The 14,440-nt window shown below is 52.6% G+C and overlaps 1 protein-coding gene across 2 annotated transcripts in view; it reads right to left on the bottom strand.

Moving 5' to 3' along the window:
• Positions 1-484: 484 nt before the first annotated feature.
• Bri3 (brain protein I3) overlaps positions 485-14,440 on the bottom strand; it is a 33,164-nt gene continuing 19,208 nt past the window's right edge. The window contains exons 1-3 of one of the 2 annotated variants that reach the window (XM_050124361.1): positions 9,315-9,604; positions 8,934-9,036; positions 485-893 (exon numbers count right to left, since the gene is read on the bottom strand). In XM_050124361.1, the coding sequence (XP_049980318.1) occupies positions 761-893; positions 8,934-9,036; positions 9,315-9,456 (378 nt within the window). In that variant the 5' untranslated portion in view covers positions 9,457-9,604 and the 3' untranslated portion in view covers positions 485-760. Of the gene's footprint in view, positions 894-8,933; positions 9,037-9,314; positions 9,605-14,440 lie in introns of those variants that run through there. The other variant, XM_050124362.1, reaches the window with a different exon arrangement.

Below are 14,440 nucleotides of genomic sequence, written 5' to 3'. Positions count from 1 at the left end.
GGGCAAGTGGTTGGGCCTGCCCATGTCAACACCCTCCCTAGATCACAAAGTGAGGGTCATGCCCTGTGGTATCTCTGTGTTAGGCAGGTATCCCAGCCTGATGGGGAAAAGGCCAGATTTCAAACACAGAGATCACAGTCCCTGTGATCAACACATAAGTAAAGGTTAAGGTAGAAAGCCCTGTGTTTTCACCGATAGAGAACAAGCCAAGTGTGGCTTTTGGATATTTAAAGAAGGGAGTGCACTGAGAATTCACACCCTTCCTCTGAGGTGTGCTCTCCCTCACAGGGTCACTTACCTTGGGACTCACGCCCCAGCTCTGCAAACACCAAGGGGACTATGGTTTCATGCTGATAATAAAGGAGAGTCTGAAACACATGTTCTGAGCCATAAGTGATACCTTAGGACTAGAAGATAGCCACAGGTGGCCTTTGCAAGTGTGAAGAGGGGCAGTGTGTAAAATCACTGGGCAAGCAGAGCAAGCTACACAATGGTATGAATCTCATTTATTTAAAACAGTATCTCTCACCATTCTCACATTGAAGACTGCAAAAAATAGAAGCAGTGCTTTCTTGAGTTATCCTTAACCTCGGGAGCAGTTTGCTGCCTTCTTCCACCTCTGCGAGTCAGCACAAATGCCAAGTCTATCCCACCACACTTTACAAAACAGTCCTGAAGCTTAATCAAATAAAATTATTGTACACAACATTTACATTAGAAAAGATAGCTGAATGTAGGAAAACTGGGTGTGTTGTTCCCTTTAGGTAAAGACTGCTCCACAGTTGGGGCATCTTCGCTTCCTCAATGCAAAGCAGCAGATGAACCCAAAAGGAAACAGGACAATGGCCAAGAAGATGCCCAGGCAGGTGAAGCAGTACTCCAGGACACCAACCCTGCAGAGAGAAGCACCAAGTTAGGACCCCAGCCTGATAACCCATGGGACGTCACCCCCCCCCCCCCCCCCCCCCCCCCCCCNGCACACGCGCGCGCGCGCGCACACACACACACACACACACAGTGACAACCCAGGGCTGGACTGCTCAGAACTGGCTGGAGCCAGTAAAAACTGCCACTGCTACTGAGGGCACCCTGGGCAAATTCAAAGAACACAATGAAAGGTATCACCTAAGGCAAATACAAGCAAGAACTTTCCATTGGTCTTACAAAAAGGGGTGAGCTGGGGCTGGTGAGACGGCTCAGCTGTAAAGGCACTTGCCACAAAAACCTTATGACCCAAGTCCAATCCCCTCAATCCCTGGGACCTACATAAAGGTGGAAGGAGAGAACCAACTCCATGAAGTTGTCCTCTGACTTCTGACTCATGATACAACAGAAAAACAAGAGTGAAGCAAATGAGTCTATACCTCTGGAAAATAAGACACCCCGAAAATGAAACCTACCCTAGAGTATCTGCTGTGCTGGGAACAGAAGCCAGCCAGAGCTTCCTGAGTAGCCAAGTGCTCTGTCCCCAGACCCAGAGTGTTTCTCCAGTGCTGAAATACTTTTAGGTCTCTTTGCTGTCCTCTAAGGGACACTGTTCAAAGTGATCATTTGGTTGGTGTAAAGACCAGACTCAGGTCAGCTCTAAGTCTACGGGGCTGAGGTGATGGCTCAGTGGTTAAGAGCACTGGCTCCTCCTCTAAAGGACCTGGGCTCAAGTCCCAGCATCCACATGGCAGTTCACAACTGTCCATAAATCTAGTTCCAGTGGATCCAACACCTTCACACAGATGTACATGCAGGTTAAAAAAAAAAAAAAAGCACATAAAAATAAATTAATCCTTAAAAAAAAAGAATAAAGTCTACTTCCAATATGCAGAATGTGAAACAGAAAAACAAAGGGCATCATGAAAAACCTGTATCAAGCATGAAAACAAGTCCAGTGACCTAATGCTGTCTCAGTCACATGTCACCTTTTCTCCCCGTGACCCAGACTGGCCTGAAACTCTGGCTCCTCCTGCCTCAGCCTATTAGGACTCCAGGTCTTTGTCACCATAGGTAGCTCAAGGGTCTTCTCTTCATTCCCAAAGGTGAGAAGCAGAGCTCCAAAGACTCCTGAAAAGTTCTAAACACCAAGTCTCACTTCTACCAAACAGACTCCCACGCGCTTCTCCCAACAGGGACTCCCATCCAGTGCTCCAGGCACAAGCCCATAAGCAGGGCACTCTGCTGGGTCAGAGAAGGAATTGAGCCAAGACCAAGATAACACGACGAAGAGGGCCCTGAAGAGACACTGGGTGATATAGGAGCTGCAAAAGGTCACAAGGTTCATCGGGGCTGTCACAGGGACAGCAAGCTGCCTGGCTGACCCTGCCTACTCTGTTCCCACTGGGTAGGAATGGGGGTGGAGGAGTTAGCGAGGAGTCCCTCCCCATGGTTCTAGACACAGCAACGGTCCTTTAGACCACACTGGCTACTCCTTTCACTACTCATGGGGGGAGCAGGAAAGTGACAGCTTAAACAAAAGCCCAAAACAGGTGAGAGCCAAAACTGAGGGCTTCCTCGGGCCATGACAAATAAATCCAGATACTCTGAGAATCTTGTTTTCAACTGCTTAAACTCCTCCATGCCAGCTTCCCCCATCTATCAGGAAAAGCCTCCAGAAACAAACCTATGATGGACAGTAAGCCCCAAAGCACTTTGCACACACAGCACCTGAACCCTGAAAAGCTCTGCAGGTTAAGGAGCTCTGGACAGCCAGGTTTGGAAAACAACCTTACTCTCCACTTCTGGGAGCTTTCCACTCCAACTCGTCCAGAGCTTCCAATACCTTTGAGCTAGTTAATACCGCTGCTGATGGGCTAACCCAGAGCACAGGGGAAACCAAACCCAGTTCTAAGGCAGCATGAATCAGGATATGCCTGCATTTATGTCAGCAAAGCTACCTCTTGTGTAATTTGGGGGTGGGGGCATTAAAACAGGGTCTCTGAAACTCCTTATATAACTGAGGATGACTTTGAACTTCAGAACCTCCTCCCTCCACCTCCCAAATTCTGTGCCACCAAGATCTGTCCCTCATATGACTTATAAAAGTGTCCCTTCCTAACTATCACATGGTCACCTTGTCACCACACTTCCTTAACCTATCCAAAGACTGGGCAGGTCTTCTCTACCAAAATGCTGCTGCAGAGCCCTCAGTAACCAGGCTGCTATGCTGCCCTCTGACAGCAGCTGTCCCCAGGAACAGGTGGCTAGGGCCCTGGGCCTAGACATGTTCTGGCTGGTAGGAGGCCATATTGTCCTGATCCTTTAAGGGCATTTCTGTCTGGGTTCTGTCCTTCTATTTTTCCTAGTATCTTCACAACTATCTAATCGCTAGGTAAAGTTCCAAGAAATACTGGTCTGCATAATCCAGTTAGAAAATATATCATAATCCCAGTACTCAGGAGGTAAAGGCAGGAGGATCGGAAGTCCAAGGTTATCCTCACACAGCAAGTTAGAGGCCAGCCTGAGCTACATAACACGTTGTCTCAAATGGCTAAGAAGGAAAAGGAGAAGAAAGAAAATTCCACAAGAGCATTGGGTCACAGGAAGCAAATCTTGCTTTCTTATTGGGTCACCAGGAGCTCTGAAAGAAACCAGGGGCCTCAAGACCTTCAATACTCAAGAAGAGACAGGCACACCTGCCAAGTTACTCCCAAGGGAGATGCAGAGCTCAGAAGGGGCCAGTGGCTGGGCACTGTTAAGATTATGCCAGGGTGTAAGGGGTTGGAGTGGGCTCTCATGTTGCCCTGTGTCTCATCTACATGAGTGTCCCAGTTGTAAGTTACTGCTGTATTTTGGGGTAAGCCTTCTTGAGTGGCAGCATACCCCAACCCTGCTGTCCCTTCCTCCTAATGCTCCATCCAGACCACAAGCCAGTGTCTCGGATGTAGAGCCAGGAGCCAGGATGGCAGGTCACTCCTCGGAGCACTCCATCATGGCTCTTACTGCCTGATGCACAATTACCAGAAGTAGCCAAGCCCAGTGTCTTGACTCAAGACCCCTCTCATCTTCTGAACCCTTTAACTGTGCTCATCACTTCACCATTAAGAGAGCCACAGCAGATCTTCACATACCTGGGGGTCCCTGCAAGCCCCACACTTTCTGTCAGAGACTCAGAGCTGGGAAGCAATGATACCTTAGAGCTGGGAAGCAATGCAACCTTCTGCTGACTCCATAGTCAGGAGTGCCAGACTTGGTACTACCGAGAACCTCATGCTCCCTAGGGAGCCTTCCCCTCAGCTTGCTCTGGGATGCTCAGCTATGCCTCCAGGAAAAGTGAGGATATTCCTTCAGTCACACCACGTGGGGACCAGTCACCTAAGGATATTTTTGTACATCTGCCAGCAACCAAGAGTCTGACTGGAGACTCACATGTCTTCATCCCACAAAAAACAATCTGAACCCAAATTCTAAGCAGGCTTCAATGGACTAGAGGGATGGGGAAGAGAGACCTGTCCCGGCCCTCTATCTTTAGCTGTGAGCAAGAGAGCACATGCCCCAAGATCCCATGCTCTCAACCCACAATTCCAAATGACCAAAGCTCTGGAAGCAGAACTTCTCCTAAAGCAGGAGCAAGCCCAACCTGGATGCAGCTGACCTGAATGTATGCGGTAATTTATTCTGTTTTGTTGTTTGCTCTCTACAGCCCTGACTCTTCATGTAGACCAGGCTGGCCTCAAACTCAGAGATTCACCTGCCTCTGCCTCGCAAGTACGCCAATGCCAAGCCTATTTATAATCTCACTATATCCACTTAACAGGAAGGGTCATGTCTTACTGTAAAAACACTAACATTTTAACTTCAGTTCTGCCCCAGATCTCAAACGGAACATTGGCAAAAGTTTTAGTTCTAAAAGCCAACACCTGACTCCAGAAACACAATATGGCCTCTAAGCCAACCTATACTCGGCAAAACGCTACAGGCTCCTGAGGTGGCAATAGCACTAAGTGAAGACCCTGCCCAAGAGAATAGCTGCTGCCTTCCAGCTTGCCTGTCCCCAACAGCCTCACCTTCTCTCCTCTACAACCTCCAAAAGGCTCTACAGGACAAGTTTCAACTCTTTCAATTGGCTCAGAATCCAAGCCAGGCCTCCTGGCAGCACCTGGACTGCCCCTCCCCCACCCATAACCAGTCACATGGAAAGGGAAGGAAATAGCACAGCAAATTAGGAAAATAACTAACTTTGAAAGTCTTTACTTCTTTAACCCCCTCCACAAACAAGGGGCCACTCAACCCTGACACCTGCCAGATAGGTTGGCCGCAGGAGGGAAGTGGACAGAGGAAGGAGGGAGCCCTGAGCTGCAGGAAGACATGCAACCCTGGAGAGTCCCAAGGGCCAGGTACCTAGCAAGAAAGAGCTACCCTGACCCCTTCTGTGTCCTTACAGCACCCCACCCCACTCCACAGGTACAACCTGGCCCCATCTTACAGGCTGATGAGGTCAGAGCTGCACCTGAGGTCAGCTGTGGACGTGTGGCAGGGATCCAAGTGCAGTCAGGCTGGGTCTGGCTTCAGCCCTCAGATGTTCAAGTAAAACTCCTAAGCCCAGTAGCCCCGAGGCACCCTCCAGCCCTGGGAGCCACCCAGGGAAAGGGATGCAAAGGTTTTCTCCAGCTACTGACTCAAGTCAAAGCTCCCAAAAGAGCCACCAGACAAGTCTCCACTCCAGAGAGCAGCACCCTGATGTGGGCAGTTCACCAGGACCTCCCCCAAAATATCCTGCCACCTAGACACAGGCTCAAAAGCCCATCTGTCAGGCACAGCTCGAGTGTTCACAGTGCGGGGAAAAGAGGGCTAGGGCATGTTCCCTGGGGCTCCCAAGACTCAGATTTGTACCATCCACACTGCCAGAGTTGGTAGGGCCCAGACAGGACTGGGAGACAAAGCGGGTCTCCCTCAGACTTTATACCTTGTCCAGGACTTAGCCAGGACACCAGCCTCCTGTCAGGCATGGCCAGCCTCTTGACCTCCTGCCTCAGCCACAGGTGGGGCAGAGCAGGCCTTCCGCCACCTACTATTATTAGAAACCCAAGATTGCCGCTGCCCTGTCTTCTCCAGATTCTCTGCCACCTCGTGTTCTCTCCAACACCCAAACCCACATCAGCCCACAGGGGCTTTCATACCAGTGACCCAGGGCTGTGTCCAGACTCCACCCTCCCCTGGATTTCTTCCTGCCTCTCTGGTCACCTCCAAAGCTAAATACCCAAGAACAGCTCAGCCAGTGTGCACGAGGAGTCTGAGCCTGCCAGGCTCTGCACTCACAGCCTGTGCACGCCCGTTCCCGTTGTGACCGGTGCTCCCAAGGACACTGATCAGCTTCACCTGCCTGCATCTAGGGACAACCCCAGGCCTAGGAGTGGAAAGGCGCCTGCCTCAAAGAGAGCCAGGACCTTTGTAGATACATTATTTGCTGCAGATGGGGCAGGAAAACCTAGGAGGGCTGGAAGCAGCCCAGATGGGGATGAGAGAATCACTTCTTGCAAATGTCTATAAAGGGAAGATGGAGTCAGGCTGCTTAACTGCAACTCAGACAGGATGGCAAAGTGACAAGCGACACTGGCTTCTTATGCCAAGTCTCACTCAGAGGGAATCACAGACGTGTGACTTGGACAAATTCCTGCCAAGCCACTAAGGAGGGAAGGAACAGGGCCTGGCAAGCTACATCTGGAAGAAAGAAAGCTTGGTCACATGAGATGTGTCCATCTCTCAGCCCTAACAAGCTAGGCAGGAGCAGACTCAACCTTTACAGCCTGGACGTCCCAATCCCAGGAACATACACACTCTCTCCCTAAACCAAAGGAAAAGGCAGCCACCCCATCCTGCTGACCTCTGTCCCCTGCTCAGGAGAGGGAGCCCCCACTCCCCACATGCCTGCTTTTGTAATGATAGGAATCAGCCTTGGAGCCAGGGGCTAGCAGCAGAGGGTACTATGAACAGCCTGCAGGGATTCCAGGGGTACATAATAAATAGCCTGTTCCTCCCAGCCAAGACACAAGTGGCCTGGGACAATCCAAGAATGGTCACTGCTTTAAGGGTCAGGCACCCCCAAACTTTTGTCCTCAGAGAACCCAGCTTCCTTAATGCTGAATGCCTTCACCCAGAGGCACAGCAGGCGTTCCCAATTCCCAAAGAAGGAAGCACCCACAAGAGCCCAAGATCTTCCTGAGAGGGCAGTGGACACGGCCCGACCTTGTCCCACACACTGCAGGACTGAAGAGCCCCACGAGTAGGAGCCACAAGCCTGCAGAACACCACAACTCATGTCCCAGAGAGAGAGAGTGCCCTCTACCCAAACCCAGAACTGTGGATTGCCCTGGCTCCCCAGACTCTAACAGCCATACTACCCTGTTGCTGGTCTCCCCACTCCTCTTCTCCAAGCTCAGACATCTGGGCCAAGCAGAGCCTCATGGGAACACCCCTGTCCACTGAGGGAGAAAAAAAAAAACAGCTGCACGTGGTAGGGGCCAGGATCTGGATCCAGTTCCTGATCCAGCTGGTGGCTGGACAAAGCACAGACATGAAATCCTAGAGAGGCCCCTCCACTGCCACGCCTCTCCCATTGCCTTCCTTCACCCCCTTAAACTTGAGCGATCATCTAGAATTTGCCATCCTTAGGGCTCTGAGACCCCCCAGGGCCTAGCCTCAACACCAACAGGAAGGCTTCCCATTTCCCACCTTGGCTCTCTGCACAAGGGACCCCATATTGATTCCCTTGCTCAACAAACCAGGAGCATCTCCCGATCCATGATTCCTCTTGTCTACCTGGTGTGCCTCAAGCCGGAAGGTGGAACTCTTGCAGAGAATTGCCCTCTGGAGGCAGCCAGCAAGACTAAACTATCAGGGTGCCCACCTACAGTTGGAGGGAGCAACTGATTCCCACCCCGTTGCCTCTCTCCCCACCAGCTCCAAAAGCCACAAGTCAGCCGGGATAATGACCCCATCGACAGTGCCAGGCAGACGCCCCACCTTGAGTCTGCACTTGGGTCCCCGAATGAGGACTCTAACCAGCCTGCCCTCTCCTTCCCCAGGCACATGATCAGCTCGGAGGGTCGGTCCAGTGTCTTCCACCCTCAGTCATGAGAAGCCACTCTCGAGTCTCTAAAATCATTAACTTCCCTATGGCTCCACTCTCCGCCTCTGAAACACACTTTTGAAATGATGTCCAAGTCCAAACAAGGGTTTCTTAATCCTGTCTCGCAGACTTGAACTTCCTCCTCCCAGACAAAGGCTGAAGCCCTGCCCTGCGCATCTGAGGGGAGAGGCCAAGTCTTACTTGGAAGCCGACTCCTCAATGCCAGCCTCCAACAAGCCTGGCTGCATCTCTCGCCTTACATAAAGTCCTCACTCACAAAGTTTCTGTCCGCTCCAGTGTGGGGATATGGAAAAACAAAAACACACTCCAGGCCGGAACAAAGAAGCACCGGGTTTCCTCCTGGGCCAGCTGGTGGCCCGGAGTTGTTAAGTCCTGGTCTGCATTCTGCACCCTCTCAGCCTGGCTACTTGGCTCCCCCAAGTCCTTAGACATACTGGCCGGCGGATTCAAGTCCCAACACCTCCTTAATAGGATTCAACTGTAACAGTACACTAGCGGAAATTGGAGGAAAAAACAAAAAAACAAAATAAACCTTGATTCGCTGCGGATCCCAGAACCGGGGAGGAAAGACCATCAGCCTCCATTGTTAACATTCCTGCGTCCCACGCACTCGGGGTGCCATGCCTCCCAAATGCACTCAACTCCCCACAGGAAAAGGGAACCCATTCTTTTGCCGCATAAAGTAAATTCAGAGCCAGGGGTGTGTGACCCCACCTTCTCCCACGGCAGTCCCTCGCCTGTGGGACTCCCTCGTAGACGGGATCCCGGCTGTGACCCCACCCCATCCCACCCCCGCTGGCCTTTTGCAAGATCCCGGCACGTGCGTCGTCCGCCACCCCCAGGCTTAAGGACTTACCTGCAGACCGGGCAGCCTCCGACCACGACGATGGAGTTGGCAGGATACCGGGTGACCGTTCGACTGTGGATGTTATAGACCCGGGGGTGGCTGGTGGGGATCCCTGTGGGAGCGGAGCGCAGATGAGCACCGGGCGTTCTCGGCCCTCCTCCTCCCTCCCCCTAAGCCCCCGTCCTCCCTGCCTCCAGCTGGGCCGAGCGCGCCTGCGGGTGGGCTCTAGAAGCCAAGCGCAAACCCTCCGACACAAAGTTCACGGCCACCCGGGCAGGGCCTGGCCGGGCAGGGCGCTCCAGGCAGCAGCTGCCCCTGCAGGCCCGCACCGGGACAGCGCGCCGCTCAGCCAGCAGGCCGCTCGGGGACCCCGCCGAGCCGCGGGCCCACCTGTGACGAGGTAGGGGTAGGGCGGCGGCGGGGGCGCGGTGGGGATGGCCCCGTAACCGTGCGGGCCGCACGCGTAGTCGCCCTGGCCGGCCTCCAGGTTGTAGGCGGGCGGGCGCTCCTGCAACAGGGGCTTGTGGTCCATGGCGGCCCCCGGGGCCGCGCGCCCGCCAGCTCCGGCCCGGCTCGCTTCCTTCGGCCCGGCGGGGATGGCGGCGGGAGCAGCGACGGCGGTGTCCCGAGCAGCTCGGCCCAGTGAGGCGCGCGCCGGGCGGGGCGGGCGCGCCAAGGGTTCCCCGCCCTCCTGCCGGTCACAAGACCGGGGTCACGTGGGCGGGGTGGGCGGGGATGTGGGCGGGATTTGGGGGAGGGCGTCTTAAAGACGCCTCGCGCGGCGGCGGCGGGTGCTGGGGTGGTGTCCTCGTTCGGTCCCGCCCATCTCGTAGGATCTTAGGCTTCCAGAGCAGTTCTGACACCCTGTCACGGCTGGATACCCAATAAGATCCTGATCATTTTTAAATGTTTGTTTTTAAAAAAAAATTGGTTACATTTATTTGTGTGTGTGTTTGTGTGTGCGCGCGCGCGTGTTTATAAGAGCGGGCACGCATTTGGAAGTCAGAGAATAACTTTCGAGAGTGGGTGCCTGCTTTCCATAGCTTTCCACCGTACGGGTCCTGGGATAGATAGGCTGTCAGGTTCAGCGGCAGGCACACTGTCCTTCACCCACTGGGCCACTTCACCGCCGCGCCCCCCTCCGTCCCCCCCCCCCTTTGGACGTGGGCTCATGCATCCCAGGCTGGTCCCGACCTCACTACTATGTAGCTCAGGCCTCTGTCTGCCAAAGTCTGGGCAACCTTGCCGGTTCCTGATCACCATTTTAAACCCTCAAATTCTCCTCCCCACCCCCTTCCCCGACCCAACGCCGGGGTCACCACCCACGGGGAGGGGCCAGTGAGCCCCACCCAAGTCACGCCCCTGCAGTGTAGCTACCCTGCCAACACACTCTCGATGGAGGTGGGAGCTCACCTGAGTACACGCCCACTAAAACCTACTCAATCGCAGAGTGTTATTCCTCTCCCATTTTGATTAATTAAGTCATTTTCAGGGGCTGTGGCCACTCACTCGAAATAACTGCCCCGCTTGGAAGCACCCTAAGCTATGCACCTGCCGTGAGTCCTTTCAAGTTCTCTAATCTTTTTTGGCAGCCTGCCCAGGTACATGTTGGGTTTAAGTGGAAACGTGGCTCCCTACAAGAGGACAGTGGCCTGACGCAGGTCCGTGCTCAGGTGCAGTTTCTCTCTGCATGGCCGTTGTCATACCTCTAGCTGAAGTATTCCCAAACATGGTACTTGGTTGGTTGGTTGGTTAGTTAGGAAGATTGGGAGCTGTGCCTATACCTTAGTTGACAGAGTGCTTGCCTAGCATGAATGAAGCCGTGGGTTCCTTTTCCAGCACTACATAAACCAGGTGCCGTGGTGCATGCCTGTAATCCCAGAACCTGGGAGATGACGCAAGAGGACCAGAAGGTCAGTGCTGCCCTCTACTACACGCAAGTTCAAGGCCAGCCTGAACTACTGAAGACCGCGTGTCACGGAGACCACGGCTTCAAAACCAACCAAACCAAAAAGAAATATTGGAACATTTAGAACCCTTCCCATTTGCTGTGTGTTTCCAGGGTCTTGCTGTAATCTGCCCAGAATGGGATTAGAAACCTGTGCTGCAACACTTTAATTCCTTTTTTTGTTTTGTTTTGTTTTTTAGAGGCAGGGTTTCTCTGTAGCTTGTCCTAGAACTAGCTCTTGTAGACCAGGTCGGCCTCGAACTCACAGAGATCCACCCGCCTCTGCCTCTGGAGTGCTGGGATTAAAGGTGTGCGCCACCACTATCTGGCTCACTTTAATTACTTTTATGTTAGCAAATGTTAACATGTGTTAACAGAGGGAGCTTCTTCGCTTAGTGCCTCTGACATCCCTAGCCATGGCTTTGACCCAGTTATGGCACCAGTAAGGAGTCCTTCCCCTGGAGCAGGCCTCAGAGAGCTGCTGGTTCCCCCTGTAACAGACTTGCCACTCTTGGACCACTGAGAACATCTTGCCAGGCCTGTTCCTGGTGCTGTGTGCACACAGGATCCACATCTGGGGAACTCAGAAGAAACTCGCATCCCCTTAGAACATGTTGAGTTCTTCCAAGCCCATTCCCATTTCCCTCCCTGTTCTGTATGGGTCTTTTCGCCCAACATCTCATGAGAACTGAGAGGCCAGCAAATCCCTTGACCAATAAACAGAGGACATCAAGGTTGGGTAGTGGTGGCGCACGCCTTTAATCCTATCACTCGGGAGGCAGAAGCAGGCGGATCTTTGTGAGTTTGAGGCCAACCTGTTCTACAAAGTGAGTTTCAGGACAACCAGGGATACACAGAGAAACTCTGTCTTGAAGAAGGCAGAGACAGACAAACAGACAGATAGACAGACAGACAGAGAACATCAAAGACAAGAATGAAGATGGGAGCCTGGCAGTGGTGGTGCACGCCTTTAATCTCAGCACTCGGGAAGCAGAGGAAGGAGGATTTCTGTGAGTTTGAGGCCAGCCTGGTCTACAAGAGCTAGTTCCAGGACAGGCTTCAAAAGCTACAGAGAAACCCTGTCTCAACCCCCCCCCAAAAAAAAGAATGAAGTTTTGTGTGTGTGTGTGTGTGTGTGTGTGTGTGTGTGTGTGTGTGTCTATCTGTCTGTCTGGTGGAGAATTGGGAGTTTAGAGCCATCTGTCTATCTGTCTCCAAAGACACCAATGAGGCTGGGTATACCACTCAGTTGGTAGAGTGCTCACCTAGCACACATGAAGCCCTGGAATCTACCCTCAACACGGCATTAACCAGGCAAGATAGGTCAAGCCTCTGATCCCCTCACTCTAGAGGTGGAGGCTGGAGGGTCAAAATTTCCAAGGCCACCCCGGCTAAACAGCAAGCTCAGAGCCAGCCTAAGCTACTGGAGACTGTGTCTCGACAACAATCAGCATAGCTAAGAGCTTTGGAAGAAGCAGGGCTGATGCTTGGGTGAGTGAGGTGGAGGTTAGAGACCAAAGGCTTGAGCAGTGTAACCCCCTCTCCAGAGGAGCCTGGGATGCAGCGCCAACCCTATCGTCATGAGAACGCCAACTCTATTGCCATGAGAAGTGGGTTCATCCCAGGCTGCTCCACTGTGACCTCCCGGATGGTGACTTTGCTTCATTAAAAAAAAAAATCTATATTCATTATTGTTGTGTGAATGACGGGAGGGTGCATGCCCCATGGTTTTTGTATGTCAGTCAAAGTCCACTAGCTGTGGACACTTATTTCCTTTTACTTTTATGTAGGTTCCGGGGACTAAACTCAGGCCCCTAGGCTTGCTTAGCAAATGCCTTTACCCACTGAGCTATCCAGTCAGTGTGAGACGCTCCTTATTTATTGTCCCTGCCTTTGGAAAGCTTTCCTATCAGACACCATATACATTGGTAGATGTCAATTTAAAAGTTAATTTTCTTTTCTCGCAGGCCCGTGTTTGCTGCTCAAACCCCAGAGAAAACCACAGCCTCTGGTTCCCTAGGAACGCTTCTACGTAAGGGTTTCATCCCATGAATGCTGGAGTTGGGGGGTGGGATTTCCCAGTGTAGCCTTGAAGAACGTCACTCACCAACAGAACCCTCATCCAGCCGCTCACCAATGTGCACGTGCTAGGGCCACAGTCATGCCTGAGGGGACAAAGATGACGCAGAATGGGGACACAAAACAGCGTCAGGTAGGGAGGCAGAGAGTAAAATAAAAACTGCCTGCAGGAGTGAAGAGATAGGAACAGCCACAGGCAGCAAGGAACCGGGGAGTTCTAGGACTCTGGGGCTCAGTGTCTAGCATAGAAGCCATGGGAGTGACCCTAGGAACCAGAGCAAGAACCTCCCAGGCAGGGGCAAGAGCTTTCCAGGAAGCACAAGTTACAATCCCAAAATGTGAACAGCAGGCAGTTCCATGCTATGCCTCTGAGTCCCTTGGGGTGGCCTGAAAAGGTCCCCAAGAGACAAAGGGGAAGTGGAGGAAGACACTAGAGTGGAGAACGCACCTTGAAGGGTCTGACTGACCGCAGGACTGCACGGGTTTGGTTTGTTTTCGAGACAGGGTTTCTCTGTGTAGCTCTTGCTGTCCTGGAACTCGCTCTGTAGACTGGATTGGTCTAGAACTCACAGAGATCCGCCTGCCTCTGCCTTCCAAGTGCTGGGATTAAAGGTGTGCACCACCACCCCCTGGCAATTACATGGGTTTAAACAGTGGTGAGCTTCAGTTTTGCGTATTGGAAGATGAGCAACCAGGGTCTCCAGCCGTCGCCGTCCTGAAGTCACCCAGTCTCTGAAGCTGAGCTGAGCCAAGCCTGGTAATGGATGGGTGAGAAAAATGGCAGGCAGCAACAAAGGTCAGGGAAATTGAGAAGAAAGGAAAATCAAAGATTCCTATTAAAACTGACCTTTCCAGGTGTGGCAGCACGCACCTGTAATCCCAGCACTCAGGAGGCTGAAGCAGGAGGATCTAGATGAGTTCCAGGCCAACAAAACCCCATCTGAAACAAAAAGACTGGGCAATTGCCTAGGAAAGCCACCAAACTGGCAGCAGGATGCTCAGGACTGTGGCTAGATGGTGGGAGACAGGTGCTGGCGCCCCGCTGTGCGTAGCAGGGAGCTGTGCTGGGGGAAGAGCCAGACAGATCCTGTTTCCTGCTTCTGTGAACTTGAGCCTAGCAGTTCCCTAAGAGACACCTAAGAAAAGCTGGGAGAGGCTTTTGTTTGAGCAGGCTCTGGGAACGGCCCCCTCCTTTTATGGCATTTTGGTTTGTTTTGGTCTAGATTTATGTATTTATGTGTATGAGTATTTCCCTTGCATGTGTGCGTGTGTCCTGTGTGCCTGTGTCCTGTGTGCCTGTGTACTGCATGTATACCTGGTGCCTGTAAAGGCCAAAAGAGTGTTAGGTCCCCTGGAACTGGAGTTACAGATGGTGGTGAGCCACCATATGGTTGCTGGACTAGGAACTGGACCCAAGTCCTCTGCAAGAGCAGCCAGGGCTCTTAACAACTAGGGTCATCTCTCCATCTCTCCAGCCAGTCTCTCTCTC

The sequence above is a fragment of the Alexandromys fortis genome, unplaced genomic scaffold (genome assembly GCF_014885135.2).
Source record: "Alexandromys fortis isolate MF-2015 unplaced genomic scaffold, M_Fortis_MF-2015_v1.1 scaffold_227, whole genome shotgun sequence".
NCBI classification, from domain to species: Eukaryota; Metazoa; Chordata; class Mammalia; order Rodentia; family Cricetidae; genus Alexandromys; species Alexandromys fortis.
This window is presented reverse-complemented; position numbering and strand designations above follow the sequence as displayed.